The sequence below is a fragment of the Saccopteryx bilineata genome, chromosome 2, assembly GCF_036850765.1.
Source record: "Saccopteryx bilineata isolate mSacBil1 chromosome 2, mSacBil1_pri_phased_curated, whole genome shotgun sequence".
Lineage (NCBI taxonomy): Eukaryota > Metazoa > Chordata > Mammalia > Chiroptera > Emballonuridae > Saccopteryx > Saccopteryx bilineata.
Window position 1 is genome coordinate 343990538 of NC_089491.1, and position 23015 is coordinate 344013552.

A 23015-nucleotide genomic window follows, 5' to 3' on the forward strand; every position below is an offset into this window, starting at 1 on the left:
AGGCGCGGAGGAGGGAGCCATGATTTCCGCGGGAACCCGCAACCAATCGCATTCGCACGCCCTGTCCCCGCCCCTTCCTTTTCCGCCGAGGGCGCTCTTACTTCATTGGACGGCGCCGCCGCCCCGAGGCTCTGCGCCGGCGCACGCACCGGTGACGGGCGGGGCCGGGCGGCCTCGTGTAGGGGTGGGGCCAAGAGAGGAAGGACGCAGGCGCGTCCTGGGCCACCGAACGGGGGAGGGATGCAGCATCCGCGAAGGCGTTCAGTTTGTTTGGGTTGTGGGCGGTCCGCGCACAGCCCGGGAAAAGCGAGCAATGGCCACGCCGATGGCGGGCTCCCGGCCCGCCCTCCAGCGAAAGGAGCAAATGACCACTGACCGGGGACGCAGGTAAGGGAAGATCCCAGGGGTCCTCGGTTGAGCCCAGGGAAGGGATCGCGGGTCCTAAGCGTGTGGCCCTGCCCACCCCCCACCTTGGAGCCCTTCTCAGCGGTTCTCACCAAGGGTGGGAAGCCGGGCTGCGCCCCCGGGGGCGCGCAGGCCTCCTCTTGGCCTCCGAAGACGGCCCCGGCCCCGGTTCGTCCAACCCATGGGGCTCTTTCAACTCTGCCAAATCTCGGCTACTCTTAAGGATTCTCCATCTTTAAATCTTTAAGAGACTCTTTCCCCTTTTTCGCTGCTGAGAAACTGAACCGATGATATATGCAGACCTCGGGATCCTGCCTACTCTGCACTTGATCTGGATTGGATGTATCAGCACGCGGTTGCATTGAGTGGAATGATCAGATTTTCAAAGCAGTGAGCCCGGGCTTTGGGGTGTGAATACTTTGAAATGACAAGGAGGTTCCCGAGGCTCCTAGGGTGTCTCTGCCACTGGCCCTGGTGTATCACTTAAAGGCAGACATCACCCAGGATAACATTACAGAGCCTCCTGGTCCAGGCTTAGAAGATTAATTTAGGACTTAGGAACTGGAACCTGCAGGAGGACACAGACTCCAGACTGAAGAATTTCCCTTTGTGTGCCTTTCTCCACCCCTTCCTTCCGCATCCAGATTGTTTAAAGTTCTAGGCGATGGCAGTTACTTTGGGAAAATCTGTCCGCCTTTGAGATTCTCTGCCTAATATGCGGTAGAGAAAGGAGCAGGTGTGTGTGGAACAGATGTACTTACGGTGAAACCCAAGGAATTTTTGATGATAGTTGAAGTTTGGAACATGAAAGGGTTAAACACTGGGAGTCAGTTAGTGAATTGTGAGTATGAATGAGACAGACTAGGGACAGGTTCTTTGGGGGGGGTCTTAATAAATGTCAGCATTTTAAGGTCAGGCCAAGGTCCTCTGGAGGAAACAGGAACATAGTGGGCAGAGAAAGGACGGGAGAGAATGGTGTCATGGGACCCAAGGGAGGAGAAAGTTGTGGGGTTTTTGTTTGTTTTAAGTTTTTATTCATCAAAAGTTAACAGCGGCAGGCACATATTGAGTGTGGCAAAGCCTCTTACAAATGGCTTTGTACTCACTTTCTCCCAAGAAAATAGCTGTTACAACAGTACAATAAACAGTCTTATATTAACAAGGGAAAGGCAATTGAACTGAAAGAAAACACTGGTTCCTCTTAAAGCTAGATTACAGTTGTGCTTACTATGCATAAAGAAGTTTAAAACAAATTACAAGTGGCTTTGTGCATAGTTTAAGGCAACTGGGGCAGTCTATTCATAGCCTACACTCAGAGGAGAAAGTTTGAAGGAGAAAATGCTACAGTTAAACCAAGGGAAGAATCCTGGGTAGACCTGCTCTGCCATTGGGATGTGTCCTCAGGAAATAGCCAGCATCCAGCTGCCTGTGATGTTATCTTGTGGTTGGCCTATTACACTTATTTTTACCAGAGTTCATATATATCATCATCATTGTTGCTGCTATGGTGTATTCTAAGGTGATTCTTAAATGGAGGTTTTGATTTGTCCAGATTGTGGTGTTGTAGCAGGTTTTTACTGAAAGTTTGGGGTAACAGGAGTATTTTAGGAGACAAGAAATAAAAAAAAGGGGGGTTTCAAACATCACTGGTTCAAATCCAATTTTTAACCTCAGTTAGCTGCTTCCAACCCCAGGAACACTTTCCTGACCACTTCCTCTGCCTCAGGATCCCACTGCTGTTTTTGTGGGTCTTTTTGGCTCCTGCAAGACCATGCTTTTCTCTCTAACTATAAATCTGTAGCCTCGCGTTAAAGCCAACCACATCCTCTAAATGCATGGTACTTCACTGTTTTTAAGATGAACACTTAAACAGCTTTGAAATCAGGATGGATCTTTAAATAAAGGTTTTAAGTTATAAGCTGAAGCTGTTACCATATTACTTCTTGCTGAAGTCGGGCTTTACTGTTGTCATATATTTGGAAACTGACTAAGCAGGTTGGCAAACTCTAGGTTTATATAAACTCAGCATGTAGAGGATATACGTTGAATGAAATAGGATTCTTTGAGTTCATAAACAGAAACTAATCTCTTTCCAAACCAAGAGCACAACTAAGGAAACCCTAAAATAAAGACATCCCTCGTAAGCTAAATTAGCAAAATAACTTAGCCTTTATGTGCTGTAACTTTTAAGTGATTTCAGATTGTGGTGATTGTGTCAATCGTTGATATTTATCTGCTGTGACTTTCATACTTTCTACTTACCCATTTTCTACAGGATTCTGATAATTTCTAGTGTCATATTGTCATAAGAACTTCAAGTTTGAAAAGCCATAGTTGTAATTGGTGGAGGTAGACTAGTGTGTTTGTGTCTATCTCATCTGTTTTCCTTAGAGCTAGCCGTTGGTTTGAGTTTTTGCAATTGGATCAAATTATTTTATTTCTTACCAGGGATCCTTTAAAACTTAAAACTTTCAGCAGCTCACATAAATAATATGTTTTCTGGAAATAACCTCTTAATTGAAATTGATCTGTCCTCATGAATACGTGTGTGCTTGTGTGTATTTTTGTTAAGATAGCTATTTCCCTCCCCTAGACAGATGCTCTGAATTGAACATATCCCATAAAGAATTATATGCATCGTTTTCATATGCTCAATGTGTTCCTGCTTAATACTTCCTTGGTTTTGACCAAGTTCGATAAAATATGCTTCATCTTGGTGATTGTGTGTCCTGTTCCTTTTGTTCTTCCTACCTACACCTTTTCTACTGCACTCTTCTGTGCCCTGTCTTCTGTACGTAACAGCCATTCTCTCTGTCTTCTGTCTGCAGCACATTGGGAATGTGTGGCATGCATCCTGACCATCAGGAAGCACTAAAAAAGAACCGAGTGGTGCTGGCCAAACAGCTGTTGCTGAGTGAACTGTTAGAGCACCTCCTGGAGAAAGACATCATCACCTTGGAAATGAGGGAGCACATTCAGGTATCTGGAGGCAAAAGAGAAAAACCAAGTGAATTGGTTGTAGCTGGAGAGACAGAGCATGATGAAGTGTGACAAGGATGCAGTGCCTTACTAAGGACATGAAAATGCCCTTCTACCTTAGAGCATTATTTAACAGAAAAGATGTTTAATTCAGCAGTCGTGGGAAGGACTTCACCCATATTGCTTTTCCTATGGAAGGAGTTCTTGAGATGGATGGTGACATTTTTAGGAAATTCATTGAGAGAAATGGAATTATAAGATAAGTAAAGATGACTTCATGTTTTATTCTTGTATCGTAGGCCAAAGTGGGCAGTTTCAGCCAGAATGTGGAACTTCTCAACTTGCTGCCCAAGAGGGGTCCCCAGGCTTTCGATGCCTTCTGTGTGGCGCTGAGAGAGACCAAGCAGGGTCACCTGGAGGACCTGTTGCTGTCAACCCTCTCTGGCCTCCAGCACGTACTCCCACCGGTATGGAGCCCTAGACATGTGGTGTCCATATGTTGAGAAGGGTTGGTTTGGTGGGAAAGGGATTTCTGAGACAGGGTGGGGGAGATGAGATCTTTGTTTTCTCTGGGCTAGACCATCTCCCTGAGACCTGGCATGGGGGTCCTGATTTCTTACAGTTGAGCTGTGACTACGACTTGAGTCTGTCTTTCCCTGTGTATGAGTCCTGTCCTCCTCACAAGCAGCTCCGCCTGTGTACAGGTGAGAATTGATGGGGTAAAGCGGGTCCCACAACCTGACTTCCCTTTTCTTAACTAGCATCTGACTTTGCCCCAGCATAATACCTGTTTTCATTCATATTGGGAACAGTTTCCTCCATGAATTTGTTCGGGACTAGCAGGGTTATTGGTAAGGCCTATGGCCCTTCTACCACAGATGATGTGTTTATGGTAATTGGCCCTTGGAGCAACTTATATAGATAGGAGATTCCTGCATGTGGTTGGCCTGTCTCCTGTATGAAGCTGAGTTATTGTAGAAGGAGAAAAGACTACATCAGTGGTAGTCAACCTGGTCCCTACCGCCCACTAATGGGCGTTCCAGCTTTCACGGTGGGTGGTAGCAAAGCAACCAAAGTATAAATAAAAAGATAGATTTAACTATAGTAAGTTGTTTTATAAAGATTTATTCTGCCAAACTTAGCGAAAATCCAACATAAAGTACTTGGTAAGTAATTATTATTATTATGCTTTAACTTGCTGTAACTTTGCTTTATAAATTTTATAAAGTAAAGTTACTTCCCTACTTTATAAATCACCATTACTGTGGAACCTGTGGGCGTTTAGAAAATTTTACTACTAACAGAGATACAAAAGTGGGCGGTAGGTATAAAAAGGTTGACTACCCCTGGACTACATGATGGGCCACAAGTGTACTGATTGAGTTGCTTTGTGATTAGAACAAGGCTTTTGTCATCTGTCTCATTTAGTCATTCACTGAGTTGAGTTGAGCGCCTACTATATGCAGACTGAGTAACAGATCTCTGCCCTCTTGGATCATACAGATTAGAGGAGTGAGCAAGCCCAGTAATTATTAAAACCCCAGTTCAAGGGATGCTGGAAGTTCTGAAGTTCTGGGATTGACTCATAGGTTGAGTGCTAGTGTTTTGGCTTTCTGTGCCACAGATACTGCGGAACACCCCCTAGACAACGGAGATGGCCCTCCCTGCCTTCAGGTGAAGCCTTGCACTCCTGAGTTTTATCAGACACACTACCAGCTGGTGAGTCTGGCAGAATGGCAAGAGAAAAAGGGTTGGGAAGTGAGACACCCTTCCTGGGCACCTGAACTCAGTTGGCGTATATATTTTCTCCCTGAGTTTACTAGACAGAAAGTCTCTGCTACTAGAATGGCCTCTGTGGGCATGTTTCTGTTTTAACCTGGTGGGGTTCAGAAGATGGCATTGTCTTTGTTTTCTTGAAATGTCTCCTCTAGTGGGGTTGGCACAGTTTCTGTCTTCAACAAGCTGATGGTCTAATTGGCCTCTCCTCCCCAGGCCTACAGGTTGCTGTCTCGGCCCCGGGGCCTGGCGCTGGTCCTGAGCAACATGCACTTCACTGGAGAGAAAGACCTGGAGTTCCGCTCTGGAGGGGACGTGGACCACAGCACTCTTGTCACCCTCTTCAAGCTTTTGGGCTACGAAGTCCATGTTCTACTTGACCAGACTGCACAGGTGTGCAATGCAGCGTTCAGGGCCAGGGACCCTGGTTACTTTCTCCCCTTGCCTTTTTGCTCACTCTTGTCTGCCTCTCACCTCGCAGTCTAGTTTAAAAAGAGCTAGCGTCAGCCAGCTGCTTCCATGGTGACTTCTGTCCCTGCTGAGTGATAAAAGTCCACGGGTTGGTTCTCATTTTCCCATGTCCAGTAAATTAGTTCCCAGACACTCAGGAAGTGAGGAGCCACTGAGATTCACCCAGCCGACTCAGAAAGCTATTGCTAAGCCAGGGCAACACAGGACATTTACTTCTTGGTTAATAATAACAGGAGTCTCATTCCTGTAAAGATTAGATTGGCAGATAAAATTCTTACAAATGAAAGTTTGCTGGAATTGCCCTTGTAAATTTCATTTTCGTGGCAGTTCAACAATTTTGCATATGAAAAATATCCTTATTTTTCTCAGTTGAGTGGCCACAGGCAGATCTGATGGTAGAGACTAGATCAGGGGTTGGGAACCTTTTTGGCTGAGAGAGCCATGAACGCCACATATTTTAAAATGTAATTCCGTGAGAGCCATACAGCGACCCGTGTACCTTACGCATTATCCAATAAAAATTTGGTGTTGTCCTGGAGGACAGCTGTGATTGGCTCCAGCCACCCACAACCATGAACACGAGCGGTAAGAAATGAATGGATTGTGATACATGAGAATGTTTTATATTTTTAACATTATTATTTTTATTAAAGATTTGTCTGCGAGCCAGATGCAGCCATTAAGAGCCACATCTGGCACACGAGCCATAGGTTCCCGACCCCTGGACTAGATTCTGCAGCATTTCATTTCTGTTCTGAAATTGGTAATAGCCTATTATACTATTCTGAATTCATACTAGTTCTTCATTTTGATTCCAGAGAAAATAGTACTTTCCTAAACTTGCTGTTGGGAATGATAGTGGTAAAATGAAAGTTTCTGGGAGAGGTCTGCTGGGCACAAAGAGAACAAGGACGGGACATTCGCCATGGTTCCTGCAGAGCGGATCCTGTTAGTCCTGCAACGAAGTGAGCGTTGTGCTCTTCCTTACTGGTTGTGTTCTTGTTGTTCCTTTCACTGGGAATTCATGATGTCCTGGTTTCCCAAGTTTGTGTATAGTCAGTAGGGATCTTACATGTATAATATTTAGAGACATAAGTCAGCTGTACACTGCTGTTTTCAGAGACTATAGACTTGATGAGCACACTTCACGAACACCACTCCTGTTCGTGCTAATCCCAACGCAGATTCTAGGGCCTCCTGGATTCTCATTCTCTGGTTACTGCAGTTGCAGTAGCATCAACTTTTGAGTGTCTTAGAATGGGGCAGACTCTGTTAGGTTCCCAAGATTTTAAAATGTGGACCTTGAGTTCTGAGGACTTCATTTAGATGAAGAAGCCTTGACAATCAGCAAAAAAAGAAGCATGTCCCTTAGATTCCCAAAGAGAAAGCAAGATGAGAGATAGTGTCTTCTATAGTGGTTCAGAGGAAGAAGCAGTCGCCTGGGTAGTTATGGTCTGAAGGATAGATGAGACTTGAACTGGCTTTGGAGGGTAGAAGCCACTAAGGAGAGACAAGTGGTGAAGGGATCCCAGGCAGGGAGAACTGTGTGTGGACAGGAAGTGTGGGTGTGATGTTAGGAACCAGTGGGTAAACCAAATGCCAGGAGCAAAGGCGTGCCACAAATAAGATGGGAGGTAAAGGGCCTGACCAGGCGGTGGCACAGTGGGTAGAGCGTCAGGCTGGGACGCAGAGGACCCAGGTTCAAAACCCTGAGGTCTCCAACTTGAGCACAGGTTCACTAGCTTGAGCACTAAGGTCGCTGGTTTAAACAAGAGGTCACTACTCACTCTGCTGTAGTCCCCTGATTGGAGGTAAAGGGACCAGAATGCACAGGCCCTTGACTGTCTTCCCAAAGGAATTGGACACCCTTGTTTTGACATTAGAACATCATTAGTGATTCTTGAACAGAAAGGTGATGCATATTCAGATGATGATTCAGAAAGACTGATATGACACCATTGTAAAGAATGGAGTAGACTGCTGACCGGAAATGCAGCTCCGAGTTAGAATCATAATGCCAGTACAGATAGTGAGGGCCTGCACGGTAGTGGACCTAAAGAGAAAGAATATATGTGAAAATAGTAGAGGATTTGGTTGTACTTCCAGTGCTTGATGACTGAGTGACTGCATGTAGAGAGAGGTGGAAAGGAATTGAGGGCCTCAGAGGACAGCAAGACCAAGGATGTACATTTGGAAGTTATTTGTGCATGAAAAATATTGAATGAGAGAAGATGAAATCTTTGAGAAAGAGGTTAGAGTACCAAGCGCCTTCCCTGCAGCCTAATCCTCAGCTCCAGGGATGCAGAAATGTGAGGAGATTGCAGACTTGCAGACAGTTAAAATCAGGTAGTCACATGGGTGTCACCATTTGATGTGTTGGGCATGTGCACAAATCCTTTCTGGAAGGACTTCTCAAGAAACTCATCTCTCTAATTATAATATTACTTGGTGAGCAAAGAAACAACCAGTAAAATTAAGGTCCTCTCTCTTTTTCTTCTTTTCCTTCAATTTGTGACTTGAGAGATGATCTCATTTAAAACGGGAAGTAGTTGATAGTCTGAGGGAGTCCTGGACTATCCTGTCATCGGTCTATTCGTTGCATCTCCCTCGTGAGGCTGCCAGTTCTAGAACTACAGTTCAATTACGAGGAAATGAGATACGTTTTAAGTGGCAGGTTTTCTTTTACTGTGGTATTGGTTTTTGGGTTTTTGGTTTTTTGTTTTTTTTTTTTCCGAAGCTGGAAACAGGGAGGCAGTCAGACAGACTCCCGCATGTGTCTGACCGGGATCCACCCGGCATGCCCACCAGGGGGCGATGCTCTGCCCCTCTGGGGCGGCACTCTGTTGCATCCAGAGCCATTCTAGCGCCTGAGGCAGAGGCCACAGAGCCATCCTCAGTGCCCAGGCCATCTTTGCTCCAATGGAGCCTTGGCTGTGGGAGGGAAAGAGAGAGACAGAGAGGAAGGAGAGGGGGAGGGGTGGAGAAGCAGATGGGCGCTTCTCCTGTGTGCCCTGGCTGGGAATCGAACCCGGGACTCCTACACACCAGGCCGATGCTCTACCGCTGAGCCAACCGGCCAGGGCCTGTGGTGTTGTTTTTTTTTTTGGGGGGGGGTGTATTTTTTTTTTTTTTCCCTGAAGCTGGAAATGGGGAGAGACAGTCAGACAGACTCCCGCATGCGCCCGACCGGGATCCACCAGGCACACCCACCAGGGGCCACGCTCTGCCCACCAGGAGGCGATGCTCTGCCCCTCCGGGGCCCACTCTAGTGCCTGGGGCAGAGGCCAAGGAGCCATCCCCAGTGCCCGGGCCATCTTTGCTCCAATGGAGCCTTGGCTGCGGGAGGGGAAGAGAGAGACAGAGAGGAAGAAGGGGAGGGGTGGAGAAGCAAATGGGTGCTTCTCCTATGTGCCCTGGCCGGGAATCGAACCCGGGTCCCCTGCACGCCAGGCCGACGCTCTACTGCTGAGCCAACCGGCCAGGGCCGGTATTGGTTTTTAACTTGACACTTGGATCACAGGCTGCTCTGAGAATGTAGGGACGAGCTATGGGTCCTTCTGGGAAAATGAAGCTACCCACAGAACTTTGCGTATAATTTCAGAGGGTCCACAGGTCATTCTCTTCTCCTGTATCCCTCTCTCCCAGCCAGTTCTCAGACTCTGAATCTCAGAATCACCCGAGGGCTTGTGCTGGTTGGGGCCCAAGACTTTGCATCCCTTATGAGATCCCAGGTGATGCATTGTTGCTGTGTTAGGGACCCCACTTTGAGAACCACTGCAGTGTATGACACAGTGTGTGCTTTTTGTCGGGAGCTGTATATGGTAACTGTTCTGCCTGGATAGCATATTCATCTTCATTATAATTCGTTCAGATTCTTAGTAAAATAATTTGTCATCTCTGCTCATCTAAGATAGGAGACATGACCCAGACATCTTGAGTTGCAGAGGGAGGTGTAGGCCTAGCAATTAGTATCAGGTTATTATATTACAGTGTAACTTCCCATTGATGGGCCAAGTGCCTAAGGTAGGTAGGTACTCAAGTGTGGTGATTTAATGCTAGCTAATGAGGTTCTTCAGTTGGGCCACAAGGTTGACCAGTAATAGATTTTTTTGAAAAAGTGATAATATCATTACCCTTCATTAGGCAGGCACATAATAAAAATGGCCGATCTTTGCTGTGTTGGCCAGACATAGCTATAGTTCTTTTCTTATAAAGTTGGTATTAGAGCCTTGAGGGGCCTAATAACTTATACCTGTTTTGAACCCAGGGGTCAAACTTGATCCCATAGCCACCAGATATAGTCATGGCCCTGACAGAATCTTCCAGAGAGTGTGCTCCTCCCCAAACAAGGCACTTTTTGCAGACATCAGGGCACTTGAGATTTCAGACAGAAGACAGCACAGGAGGGCGACTCTTCTTGTCGTCATGGTCTGTTAGCCCTTTGTCCCAGAGCGGGTTATGTTCTTGCAGCCCCGTAGGTATACTCACTCACAGTGCAGTACAGGCCCCCCTGCGCCGTCCATGTACAAGGCCGCATGCTCTGAAGAAGGACCTGGCAGGTGACTGGGGAGTGGATAAACTTCACTAGCTCTTGACCAGCTTTGTTGATGACTTGCTTTAATCCGGGGCTTAGTGGATCTTGGTCTGAGTTTTGTTCAGTTATATTCAGACATCTGTCTGAAGTCATGCATTTGCTGGTGAGTCTGTGCTTTTTCTAGCCTCTCAAAGGGTCTCTGACTTCACAAAGGGTCTGTGGTCACTGGACCACAGAAAACATTTTATCTTCTAATAACTTAAGGCTGCAGACACTACCGAAAAGCTTATATCGGTGCTGACTACAGTGAACAACACTAAAAGGTGTCTTTCTTCCAGGAAATGCAAGAGAAACTGCAGAATTTTGCCCAGTTGCCCGCTCACCGTGTCACTGACTCCTGCATAGTGGCCCTCCTGTCGCACGGCGTGGAGGGTGGTGTCTATGGAGTGGATGGCAAGGTGCTTCAGGTGTGTGTGGTCTGTGGGTGGTGTTTGAACAGCCAGGTCGTGTCCCCTTTGGCCTGCCGTGTGTAGGACGTAGGAGGTCCGACTGACACCCTCCCTTCTCCCTGGTTCTCCCTGGCAGCTACAAGAGGTCTTTCGACTCTTTGACAATGCCAACTGCCCGAGCCTGCAGAACAAGCCGAAGATGTTCTTCATCCAGGCCTGCCGTGGAGGTGAGTGCCCAGAAGACCACACCTGGGTGGAGTCCCCGGACAGCCTCCCCCCGGCTCTCACTCTCCTGTTTGCTCCTCTCAGGTGCTATTGGACCCCTTGGGTACCTCCTTCTGTTCACTGCTGCCACCGCCTCTCTTGCTCTGTAAGTGTCCCCAATGCATGGGGTGTGCTGGGACTTGGGCAGCCTGTGGCTCTCAGGTTGGTCAGCGCTCTGCACCGCCGTGCCTGCTCTCAGGACTCTTTACTGGTGTCTTTGCTTCTTTCCTGAGAATTTGACTTTTTTCTGTGCTTATTAATAACCCTGATGGGGTTTTTTTTTTTTTTTTTTTTTTTTTTTTTTTTTGGTGCTTCTTCCAGTTAAGGGCTTACTCTCTTCTTCCTGTCCCTCACTTTATCCCCTTCCTCTGTCTCGCATCCCCTGTCCACGTTCTCCTTTTTCTCCTCTCTTCACCGTCCTGCCATTCTTGCTTCTTCTCTTCACCACCCGCGTGTCGTGCCGGACAGTAGATGCCAGGTCCGCCTTGACTCCTTTTCCTCGCTTCCCTCCCTCTTCCTCCCGTGCAGTTGTCTTTACCCTGGACGTGCGGGCGGGCATCTCGCCCGGGCAGGAGCAGCAATAAGGAACGGCTCAAACCACTGACTGGTTATGTCAAGTTAGAAGTCACTTGTGTCCCTCTGTCTTCATCTCCTCAGTATAAAATGTAGATGATCGTCAGGCTTGCCCAGCACAGACTGGCCCTGGTGGACCCACAAAACCAGCTGCAGCTCTTATAATGTGATCGGTGCCTTCATGGGGCTTATAGTTTGGTTTCCAGGTCACTTTGTCCAGATATTCAATTAATCGTTTTTATCTGTTTTATGTTCAGCACATGTAAATGATCAATATGATTAATATTGCCTTTAGTCTCCTGATATCACCAAAGAATATCACTTATCAGGGTCCTACAGCAGAACTAGGACTACACTGGGTACTATGTCAAAAACAAAATGTGGTCTCTTAAATCTTGGGTAACAGTACAGTTCGGCTTACGAAATTAATAAACAAGTAGGAATTTTCAAATACCAAAAACGCCTTGGAAATAGCTGATCATTGTTTTACAATCTTTTTATTGATACATAGGTTTCAGGTTGTGACTTCTATGTGGTATACATGTCATAATCATACTTTTGGTTTATTGACTTGTTTTTTTCTTCTACAATAAAACAACATACATAATACTCTTGCGCATTACTGTAAAAACCACCATGATTTTTAGGTCCATTGTTCAGTGAGCAAGAGAATCATGGACACAAGATGATTTTCGTTCTGTTTATCGGGGTGTGGGGTTCCGCCCATTCCCATCTCGCATAGGAGGACAGCTTGGACCATGTCTGTGCACCCCAAGTGATTATAGCATGCCGGCAGAGGAGTGGGAGTGATGACTTTTTTGTGTGCTTTAACTCAGTCAGCCCTAGGTTGGAGGCAACAGCTGGAATGGCTCTTCCCAGTCCAGGTCGTAGGGAGCTTGGGCCTGCCAGGGAGGAAGTAACGTCCCTGTCCACTCTGTCTGCTTTCCTGCAGATGAAACAGATCGCGGGGTTGACCAGCAGGACGGCAGGAGCCACGGCCGGTCCCCTGGGTGCGAGGAGAGGGACGCCAGTGGACGGGAACTGCTGAAGGTGCGCCTGCCCACTCGCTCGGACATGATCTGTGGCTTCGCCTGCCTCAAAGGTATTGGAATTCCAGAACAGTTCAAGCGAGCACACTCTTGTAGATTGACTTGTTCACGCAGGGCTTTCTGACGCACAAGGTGCCATGGACGACTAGTTTGGGATGTCCAGCTATGTGAGGGTGCTTGTGACCTTCACAGTGTGGTTACTACTGTCCTGGTTGCAGGGACTGCCGCCATGCGCAACACCAAACGGGGTTCCTGGTACATCGAGGCCCTCACCCAAGTCTTCTCGCAGAGGGCTTGTGACATGCACGTGGCCGATATGCTTGTCAAGGTACGTTAGCCCAGCCTGGCTCCGTGCGCCCTCTGCACCTCCACGGTGTTCTCCCCTCCTCCTTCCTCGTGCTGCTTTCATAGCCTCTCTAATGGTCGTGTAACACCAGATGCTCAGGCTTTGGGCCCTCGGTGTTTGCCTCTCCAGGTGAACGGACTCATCAAGGAGCGGGAAGGCTACGCGCCGGGCACCGAGTTCCACCGCTGCAAGGAGATGTCGGAGTACTGCAGCACGCTGTGCCGGCACCTCTACCTGTTCCCGGGCCACCCTCCCACGTGACTGCCTCCCGTCCTCCGGGGACCTGGTGGAGCCTTTTCAGGATGGCGGCCTCTGTTCTTCTGCCACAGAGACGGAGTCTCCCGGGCTACTGTCCCTGTTGAGTCTGGGACTGCAGGCCGGCTTCCCTGTGGGAAGCTCTCTCCCTGCAGAGCCGGCCCTGGCTGGACTGGTGGCCAGAGCGAGCGTTCGGCTGCAGTCAGGAGCCTGGCAAAAGATGGAGATGATGCCTCCATAGGGAAAGGGCACGTGGTCTCCACTGTGCACATGCTCACTTCCTGCCCCGGGGCTTTTGTAGGTGGCACTTCAGTCATTGCTTCTATTACGTTAGTTACGATGTCTCAGCAGTCTGTTCCTTTCATATCCCAGCCCTACTTGTCCGAGTGAGAGTTCGGAAGGTGTCCTGATTTAACGGAGGCACTTGTCACTTGGCTTTGAGAGGTCGAACAGGACTCGCAACACTGCTGCTGTGCGTGTGGAAATAACCTGTGCAGCAAGGCCACCCACTGGAAGGACAGGCTTCCCGGTGCCATCTTTTGACTCCTCTGGACTCAAGGAATCCAGGCTTTCAGCAGAGGTCGGGATTTTGATGCCTTGTATTTAACGCTTTGATCTTCGCCCATGAAAGGCCCAAAGGTCATTCCTGTGAGCTTTTACTGACATGAGCCTGGCGGGGTGCCAGCAGAGGCAGGCGCGAGTGGTATGCTTCCTCATACACTGACCTGTCACCGTGCTTTCTCTGCAGTGTCCCTTTTTGTGGGGCTTCCTGGCTGTTAGCTCCCTGCTTCCTGTCTCTCCCCATTCATTTCACTCTGTTTACTGCTCCCTCAAGTGTGTCCAAACTACTACCTAACTGGATCATGTGGCTGCTCATGGATGTAATGTGGTACCTCGTCCCTGCTTTCTGTTCCACTGTCAAACCCCCTTGAGATTTCATACGGCCTGCTTCCCGCCCTCCGTTCCAGGGAAGCCTTTGCTGTATTTACCCTAGGAGCTGCTTTCATCTGTGCTTACAGGGGACTTGCCTGTTCTTGAACGCCTCTGACTTCGTTCTTGTCCCTCCAGTCTAATGTCTGTATGACAGATTTTTGGTTTTTAAATACAAATCTGATCATGTCACTTCCCTTTGGTTTTTTATTACGCCTCAAATAAAATCCAAACTCCTTCCCTTGGCCTACAGGGCCCTACCTAGGGCTGCTTTTCGCTAAGCGACAGCCCTCGTACTCTCGAGTCTCAGACATGCTGAGCTCCTTCCTGTCCTGAACCATCGCTGAGCACATCTCCTTCTGTGCTTTAAGTCTCAGCTTACATGCCACTGCGTCTCTAAATGACCTGTGTTTATTACTGTGTCCTGTTTACTTCCTTCATTGCGCTTTTCAGAATGATGCATTGAACTTGCTTCCCTTATTCATTTCCGTCTTCTCTATTAGGTTGTAAGCTCCTAATGTATACCCAGGGCCTGGCACATGTTAGGGCTTCAGTAAATGTTCGTTAAAGGAAGCAACCCTAGCTAAAAATCTTTCTTGTTGACACTACACATTTTGGTATTAGTACTCTGTATTTTTTCGTGTGTTTTATCCACTGGTATTAACTAACTCCTGAAGACATGTCCCATCTGAGACACTTTCTTCCACATCTGCCCTGGTGCCTGGCACAGTGCTTGGCCTGTATAATAGTTCATTCAGGTGCTCAATAAATACTTGTTCTGTGAGCCTCCTGGTTCAGAGACTTGTGGCCAAGCCTTCCCTACCCTTGGGTCAGTATTGTATGGGAGTTTTTGTGTGATAAAACCTTTCCATTGCCAGGATGCTGTGTTGCCATTGGGTGCCAAATAAATGCTCATTTATTACTGACAGTGTGCCTGCTGTCTTTGTGTCTGTGGACAACCCTGTTATGCCCGCATCTTTCTCAGCCCCTCACAGTGTTCTGCACCACCTCACTAGGCGTACTCCTTATTTTGCTGCCAATTTGTTTGTTTTTTACACAGAGAAAGAGTCAGAGAGAGGGATAGATAGGGACAGACAGGAACAAAGATGAGAAGCGTCAATCATCAGGTTTTTGTTATGCCACCTTAGTTGTTCATTGATTGCTCTCTCATATGTGCCTTAACCATGGGGCTACAGTAGACTGAGTAATCCCTTGCTCTAGCCAGAGACCTTGGGTCTAAGCTGGTGAGCTTTGCTCAAACCTGATGAGCCCGTGCTCAAGCTGGCAACCTCGGGGTCTCGAACCTAGGTCCTCTGCATCCCAGTCCAACACTCTCTCCACTGCGCCACTACCTGGTCAAGCCAGATTTTTTTTATATGTGCAGATCCACACCTGAGATGAGCCCGTCTTAGTTGTCGAGGCCAGCACTGAGGTTGCTCACATCAGAAGGGACGGAAGAGCCATTAGGAAACAGTGTTCTGGGTTATTTCAAGTATGGGGTGAAGGCTGGAGAAGCAGATTGGGCAGGAACTGGAGGAGGAGGCTTGTACAATTAACTATCTCACAAGGTCCAGTTTGGGTTTATGGTTTTCTAGGGTGGGCATAGGTTGGAAGAGAATTCTAGGGCAGCCAGGATGGGTTCGAAGCAGTGGGTAGTGTGTCAATGGGGAATTCTGGGGACGCAGTGCATCTGAAGGGCGGACCTGGAGAGGTAAGTGCACCATGCTATGGGGATTGAGTTAAGGGGCGGGACATTCTGCAGGAATTGTAGGAAGCAGCTGGGGGACCTGGAGCAGTGCGGGAATATAGAGGAGGAGGAGCAAGAAGGAACCAGCCACATCACCCTGAAGCCTATCCCCAGGTGGAAGGAGGGGCCCCTACAAGAGGGCATGGAGGGGCAAAGGGCACAAGAAGTTTCCTGCAGCTGGTTGGCTGTGCTCTAAGACAACACCGGTAACCTAAGGGAGTGAGGGATACAAACTAAAGTCCAGGAGAGGCTGAAGTACTGGGATAGCAGGAATAACCTAAGTACCCATTTGGGGGATAGGAAGGCTCTTAGGCGATGTGATAAAACAGGAGTTACAGAGTGGCATCTGTCTCAGCCGCTTCCAAGTCCTTCCCACCTCTGCCCTTGAATAAGGGTATCAGGTTGAATTTCACAGCCTCTTCCCTTCCCCCATGCTTGCCCCTGCCAGGGGATTCTCTTCTAAAATTATCTCCTCCCTGAACTGGGGGCTGCCCTCTGCTGCCCTCCTCCAGCCACTGCCCTCCAATGGGGAAGAGAACAGGACGAAATGGAACATGTGGCGAAGGCCTCTCGTCTGGGGAGGAAGTCATTCATAATAACTACAACTGAAGGGTGTGTTGCTAGCACTGAGCTGGGAGCCCTCTCATCCTCCCCACATCCCACGGGGCAGTCACTCCCATTTTACAGAAGAGGAAAAGGAGGCTTAGAGACTTAAATAACACAAAAAAGGAAGAAGTGTAACGTTAAGGGCATAGACTTGGAATCAACTAGATTCTGAATGCTGGCTCAGCCTTTTAAGCTACTGGACACCTTTGCTACGGTACCTTGACCTCACTGAATGTCAGTCTCCCGTATTTAAAAGTGAGAAAAATCATTTCTACCATCAAAGGTCCCTAACAAGGATTAGATGTGATGATGGGTAAATCGCATGGTGTTAACACGTTAGCTCTCTGGCAAAATGAGCTTCAGTTTAATAGTACAAGTTCACGTTCAGTGTTTACTGGGAAGCAAACACTACTGTAATTTTTTAAAAAATATTTTTGGGATGACTGGTTCATAAAGTTATACAGGTTTCAAGTGTACAATTCTATAGTATGCCATCAGCATACTGTACGGTGTGCTCACCACCCCAAGTCAAGTCTGCTCCTCACCATCCCACACACACACACCTTTACCTCCCCCACCCCCCTTTCCAGCTGGTAACTTTTTTTCCCCGTGATGGTAACTTTTTGCATGTGTTCTTTTATCTCCATAACCATCTACTTCACTACCTTTCTGAGGACAGTGAAGCCAGCACATGAAACAATGTCACCTTAAGCACGCCCTTAATTAACAGCACTGCTCCTGTGACTTTTGCCTAGCCTGAGATTTTCCTCCTTCCTCAGTTTTGGGGGCTATAGATTTTCCCCACCGAGCTGGGAGAGTAAACCTGAGGCTGAAGAGTTTTTCATCCTGTCTCAGCCCTAGTTAGGTAGAGAATGGAGGGCGAAAGTGTATCATCCTTGGAAAACCAGAAGAGGGAGAAAGAGACCTGTCCAGTGCTATCCAGAGGGCCTCGTGCAGGGCACCGGAGGGAACCAAGAGTTCTTAAAGGATGTGGAAGCCAAGGTCCAATAAGGAGGAGAGAAGAAATGACTACCTTTTGGACACCTTTGACAACCTTCCTTCAAATAGCAATTTCATAGGTTTATATATAGGTTTTAACCTTTTAGTATTATGGACCTTAAGAAAACCTATTTAAAACCCAAGAATAATACATATCATATAGAATCCATGCATGCTTATGAATTTGTTTCCAAATTTAGGAGCTTCTCACAGAACTCCCCAGAAATCCATCTTTGGCTGTCCAAATAAAACCCTAATAAGCACTGTACCCATGAGGGGGTTTGGTGGGGGGCAGGCATAGTCTACACATCATTCCCTTGGTCTGCAGGATGCTAACCCACGAGATCTTTGCTATTTATAATCATAAACTCAAGATAATTCCTCCCACATCCCGCACTAGCAGCTGTGCATTTCCTCGACCCTCATTTCAGGATCCAGCTTCCAGGATTGCAGCTGGTGCTTCTGCTTGGCTGGGTCAAGTGCAAGGGCTTCCCCGGTCCCACCGAGCTCTGCCTCCAAATCTTGGAATCCGTAACCAGATCCAGATTTTCTCCAGGACAGTGAAGACATAGTAATTGCCTTAGATATTTGTTTCTTGGGATTATCAAAACCCTTACAGCACTGGCCAGGTGGCTCAGTTGGTTAGTGTTGTCCTGGCATGCCAAGGTTGCGGATTCGATCCCCGATCAGGGCACATACAAGAATCAACCAATGGATGCATGAATGAGTGGAACAACAAAATGATGTTTCTCTCTCTCTCTCTCTCTCAAATCAATTTGAAGGGAAACTGGCTACCTTAAGTAGAGCCATACTTCACAGTTGAAAATCTTTCCTGTCTCCCCCCAAAAAACCTATCATTTCACTTTGACACCACCTTTTCTTTAAGACAGTATTCCTTTCATCTCACACCAGCCCCTTAGAACTTTTATTTTCTGCCTGCAGACATAGCAGATATCACAGAACCTTCAGTCTCTCAAATGGGCATGTGTTTACCTTTGCGGGTGGATTATAAGCCTTCGGGCCTGGAGTGTTTATGTTAGAAAAGGTGCTTTCAATGGTATCTACCTTCTCACCTACTTTGGATAGTTCCATTTAGCCTAGATTCATATTTACTTGTAGACCAGATGTTTACTGTCCCTACCTTATTGTTCCTGAATTGGAACTGTTCTGGGACAGACCACACTTGGTGATGGACTCTACACTACACAGTGGCTAATATTTATAACTTATTTTTCTACAGTGAGGAGTTCACAGGAGAAAGAACATCCTAGGAAAATAAGCAAATATATACATATATGTGATGTCAGAGAGCGTCATTTGTCCTTGGCCAAAAATGACTTATTGACTTGAAAAAGAAGACTAACAGAGTCCATCCCCAACATCGTTTGTATTTGTCGGCTTTCATGAGAAATACTCCCTCCCTTCCTCCCTCAGCATATCCCCGATCCTGGTCCACTTCCCCTTCCCCCGTTATCTAACCCTGATGGATAGACAGCCGGTCGCTCTGCAGTCCACACAGAAGCTCAGTCCCTCCCATAAATCCAGGCTGCTGGCAAGGCTAACTCTTGTCAGTCTGGAAAGCGGGAGAAGTTCCAGAAGCCAAGGCTGCCCCCCTGCTCCCCAAGCGCCCCACACCCTGGGTGACAGAGAAGGGTGGGCTCGAGGGATGGCACTGAAGCATTATGAGCAGCCCCTGCAGACGAAAGGCAGAGCTGGAGGAGAGAAGTGAACAGGGGATGGGTTGGGAGAGGTGGCCGATAGATGAGGACTGAACCTTGGGAACCTGTGGAGCCAGGAACAGCCCAGCAGGGAAAGACGGCAGAGAGGGACCAGGGACTCCCCCATCGAGTCGCTCTCCAGTGTCTCCAGACCTTGGAATCGGTCCATCCAGCACCGCAGCCTCACCTTACACGGACTGGAGGGGAGAGATGGTGCACTGAGGTGGGACAGGTTGCACACGCTCGGGGAGCACACAGGTTTGACAGCAGGCTCCACAGTGTTCCATCCTGGGCTGGGCGATATTTATAGAGGGACCAGTGGCTTGGGGCTGGCAGCCTCCCAGTGAGGAAGGAAGGGGGACAGTACTACTACCCTGCAGAGGGAATTCCCTGTGGGGTTGTCCCTCAGGTTCTCACCCCTCCCCCTCCCCCGCACTGCTCTCACACCTGCTTCGACCCCAAGCAGATCAGATGTGGCAGTGGGGGGGTCATGTGATGGAGAGATGGCTATAAATAGCTGGGGGTGGGCATGCTGCCCCAGACGCCTTGGGGACAGGGAAGAGGGCAAGCTTAAGGAGCTGTACCGGGGCGCGGACGGGGCCGAGCAGGCCAAGGCCTGACTGGGAGAGGGAGCATGAAGCCATCCGGGTCCCAGCGGCGTGGGGGCGAACAAAGCTGGTGGGGTAGTGCCCCCCAGTACCAGTACATGCCCTTTGAACACTGCACCAGCTACGGACTGCCCTCAGAGAATGGGGGCCTCCAGCACAGGCTGCGGAGGGATGCAGGCCCCCATGCCAACCACCACCCAACACAGGTAAAGTTCTGTGGGGAGGGGGCTGTGGGTAGGAGGAGCAGATGGTGTGACGGATTGGGGGAAGTTGGGAATTGGGCAAAAAGAAGCAGCGTTATTATTATTATTTTGTAATATAAAAGGTACATGTCAATGTGTTCAAAATATGCTGATCCTTCGAAGGGCTGGTCCCAGCTCAGTGTACACGTCCTTTTACATAACCTTTCTCAGCAGATCTTCCAAATTCTATGGGGACAACAGAGCCACATGTGCACGAAGAGCTTATGCTTACATAAGCTACAGGAGTGATTGGCTGAGGAGCCCATGCCTCTGTGTGTGCGAGCTCCCTCACACCCTCGCCAGCACGCAGCACCCTACACACACCAGTGTTCTGGTTACTCGGGTCCCAACGCGGCACTCCCTCCCGACTGGATGTCCCCCACCCCTCCCCAGACCTGCTCCGCTGTAGTGCTTAGCCCTGGACCAGCCAGCACAGGCTTGGCCTCTTCACTGTTCCCCGGGTTTGGTACGGAGCACCCCCTTCCTTGTCTCCATCAGCCTGAGACCCGAGGGAGGGAGACAGCCTGCGGAAGGGCGTGCACTGAGTCCCATTCGTAGGCAGTGGCTTCTCTCCATGTCCCAGGTGGGGCGTGGACAGAAACACTACCTCCCTCACTCACTAACCTCATTCCAGATGACAAGAAGCCATGCGCAGGGCAATCAGTGCGTGCCTGTCCACTGCTCGGGCTTCAGCCGCTGTTCATATTGTGAAATCAGATCTCTCCTACTCAGGCCCTCCCAGGCCCAGCAACGTGGCCTGGCCTGACCCTGGCCTCAGAGGAGCACGTTAGTGCAGTGGGGCTGGGGCAGGCTAAAAGCAATTGATCCCCAACCCCAAACACACCAGCTCCACCTGGGGATAAGAGGGGAGGGCCACCAGATCTTCACATTTTGGGAAGCATCTAATTATCTTGCTCTGGGAAGAATGGATTGACTCACCTTCTCAGGACTGATTCCTATCTCTGCATACAAGTCCAGGGATTGACTTTCTCTAAGCTTGGCCTCCAGTCAAGCTAGACACACCAAGGTTCAGTGCAACCAAGAGTCACTTGCTGGTCTGTCCCCACCCTATCCATGTCAGGATTCCTAAGAGAGGAGCATGGTGGTGGTCATGGGGTGTCTGGGGATATTAGAGTGACAGGCAGACAGGAAGCAGAGTGACACAGAAAACTTCTGATTGACACAGATGCTCAGTTCCTGTGTCTCTACTTCAGAGTAGAAAGTGGCCTCCTTGGTGAAGGCTGCCATCAACCAAGATGAGTACAGATGGAGAGAGGGTGAGGACGGACAGACAGGGGAAAGAGTGGGAAATGTGCACGGATGGAGAATGGGGAGTTGAGGACCGGGGGACTACAAAGTAACCCTACATGAGGCCCTCAACACCCAGGATTTTAAATTTTAAAAGGCTGTGTGTGTGTTTACGTGCTCCACTCTGTCTATTCCCTTTGGCTCTTCCACAAGACAGATGTTTCCCCTTCTCCCTCTGTCCAGATTTATGGCCATCACAAAGACCACTTCTCAGACAAAGAGCAGGACATAGGGATGCCCAAGAAGACGGGTTCCAGTGTTACCATGGAAAGCACAGAGGAGGACCACTATTCTAAATGTCAAGGTGATGGGGACTGAGGAATGAAGGAATCTGGAAGAGAAGGAGGGATGGGGCTTAGGAGAATAACTTGGATATCCCATGGCATCTCCCCATCCTCCTCCTCCATACACCCCAAAGCCCTCCCCCAGTATTAAGGAGAGGCATCTCTCTCCATTTCCTTCTCACATGCTTTGTTCCCCACTTTCCCTCCCACCCAGCCCCAATAAATTATTTTAGTAAGAAATTCAAAGATCCCATAGGGAACTGGACTTCAGTGCCTTTGGAGGGGGCAAAGGCAGCACGTGGCAAAGCACTGAAGAGAAACTGGGTGAATTAAACGCATAGACAAGAATCTAAGTAAATGAGACATAGCAATGAGACTTCCCCGCCAGTCCTCAGTCACATACCTGAGCCATGACTGGGTACCACTCCCTTTTACCCCCTTCTCTTCCTAGACTGTATCCACCGCCTGGGACGCATGATGAGAAGGAAATTAGGGGAAGACTGGATCTTTCTGGTGCTCCTGGGACTGCTTATGGCTCTAGTCAGCTGGAGCATGGACTATGTTAGTGCCAAAATTCTTCAGGGTAGGTTTCGCTCGGCGCTGTCCCCACAGCCTGTCCCCACACTGGCATGGTGTCTGGAGTTTCTACCCAGGATGCGCTGGGTGTGTTTTGGTTGGGAGGATACTACATAGAGAAATCAGATCCAGAACAAGAACAGACCAGACCCAAAGCCATTTCTCCTGCCTGCCCCTTCCAACTGCCACCTGCCAAGCTGTGGATGCCTCTCTAATACTCACCCCGGTTTCCCCAGAACTTTCCTGGTTTGGGCCCTGAACATTTTGGGACCCAGGAGCACCTCAGTTCAGGGCAACCCAAGGTGGTTGGTGACCCCTGTGGCCTCTAACGCTCTGTGTGGTTGGTTTATAGCAGCTCCTCCTTCCATGAGTGGTGGGAACCGGAATGGGTCAGGGCGTCCCAGCAGCTCAGGTTTCCCACACACCGCAAGTGTCAAATGAGAATAGTACCATCTCGCGAGATGCAACCGGGCTGTCCCCGGAACGAGAGTGCGCCACCTGCACGTCATCTTGCGTGGTGGGGGGTGGGGGTGTCCTACGTTCCGCGCTGGGCTGAGCCCAGGGCCGCGTGTCTCTGCAGCCTACAAGTGGACCTACTACCAGATGCAGCCCAGCCTGCCTCTGCAGTTCCTGGTCTGGGTCGCCTTCCCACTTGTTCTCATCCTCTTCAGCGCCCTCTTTTGCCACCTCATCTCTCCCCAGGCCGTTGGTGAGAACTTCCCCAGGTCATCGGCGTCATCTCCTGGTCCTGTCGACCCTTGGCCCACTGCCTCCCTCACCCAGCCCTACTGACAGCCCTTGCACCTGCTTTACCCCTGTCCCTTGCCCCCTGCCCCTCCCCCCATCCCCATGTCCCCTGCCTCCATGTTCATCTCCCTTTTAACCTCCAGCTTGAA

The 23015-nt window shown here is 49.0% G+C and overlaps 2 protein-coding genes across 4 annotated transcripts in view; both read left to right on the forward strand.

The window, feature by feature from the left end:
* Positions 1–194: 194 nt before the first annotated feature.
* CASP2 (caspase 2) lies at positions 195–14957 on the forward strand. The gene is made up of 11 exons (XM_066262497.1): positions 195–387; positions 3234–3384; positions 3684–3851; positions 4007–4088; positions 5009–5103; positions 5377–5553; positions 10504–10632; positions 10751–10841; positions 12404–12553; positions 12719–12828; positions 12976–14957. Exons 1-11 carry the CDS (start codon positions 314–316, stop codon positions 13105–13107), a joined length of 1359 nt encoding a protein of 452 aa, XP_066118594.1. The 5' UTR covers positions 195–313; the 3' UTR covers positions 13108–14957.
* A 4707-nt stretch (positions 14958–19664) lies between these two features.
* Positions 19665–23015, forward strand: part of CLCN1 (chloride voltage-gated channel 1) — a 29955-nt gene continuing 26604 nt past the window's right edge. For all 3 annotated transcript variants that reach the window (XM_066262501.1, XM_066262503.1, XM_066262502.1), the window contains exons 1-4: positions 19665–19915; positions 21443–21563; positions 21995–22126; positions 22700–22828. In XM_066262501.1, the coding sequence (XP_066118598.1) occupies positions 19736–19915; positions 21443–21563; positions 21995–22126; positions 22700–22828 (562 nt within the window). In that variant the 5' untranslated portion in view covers positions 19665–19735. The remainder of the gene's footprint in view (positions 19916–21442; positions 21564–21994; positions 22127–22699; positions 22829–23015) is intronic.

Bases quoted from the DNA above. Each gene is read 5' to 3' on its own strand.
- CASP2 (XM_066262497.1), top strand. From the start codon at position 314: ATGGCCACGCCGATGGCGGGCTCCCGGCCCGCCCTCCAGCGAAAGGAG. The intron at 5,554-10,503 runs GTGTGCAATGCA...TCTTTCTTCCAG, and splicing joins TACTTGACCAGACTGCACAG to GAAATGCAAGAGAAACTGCA. The intron at 10,633-10,750 runs GTGTGTGTGGTC...TCTCCCTGGCAG, and splicing joins TGGATGGCAAGGTGCTTCAG to CTACAAGAGGTCTTTCGACT.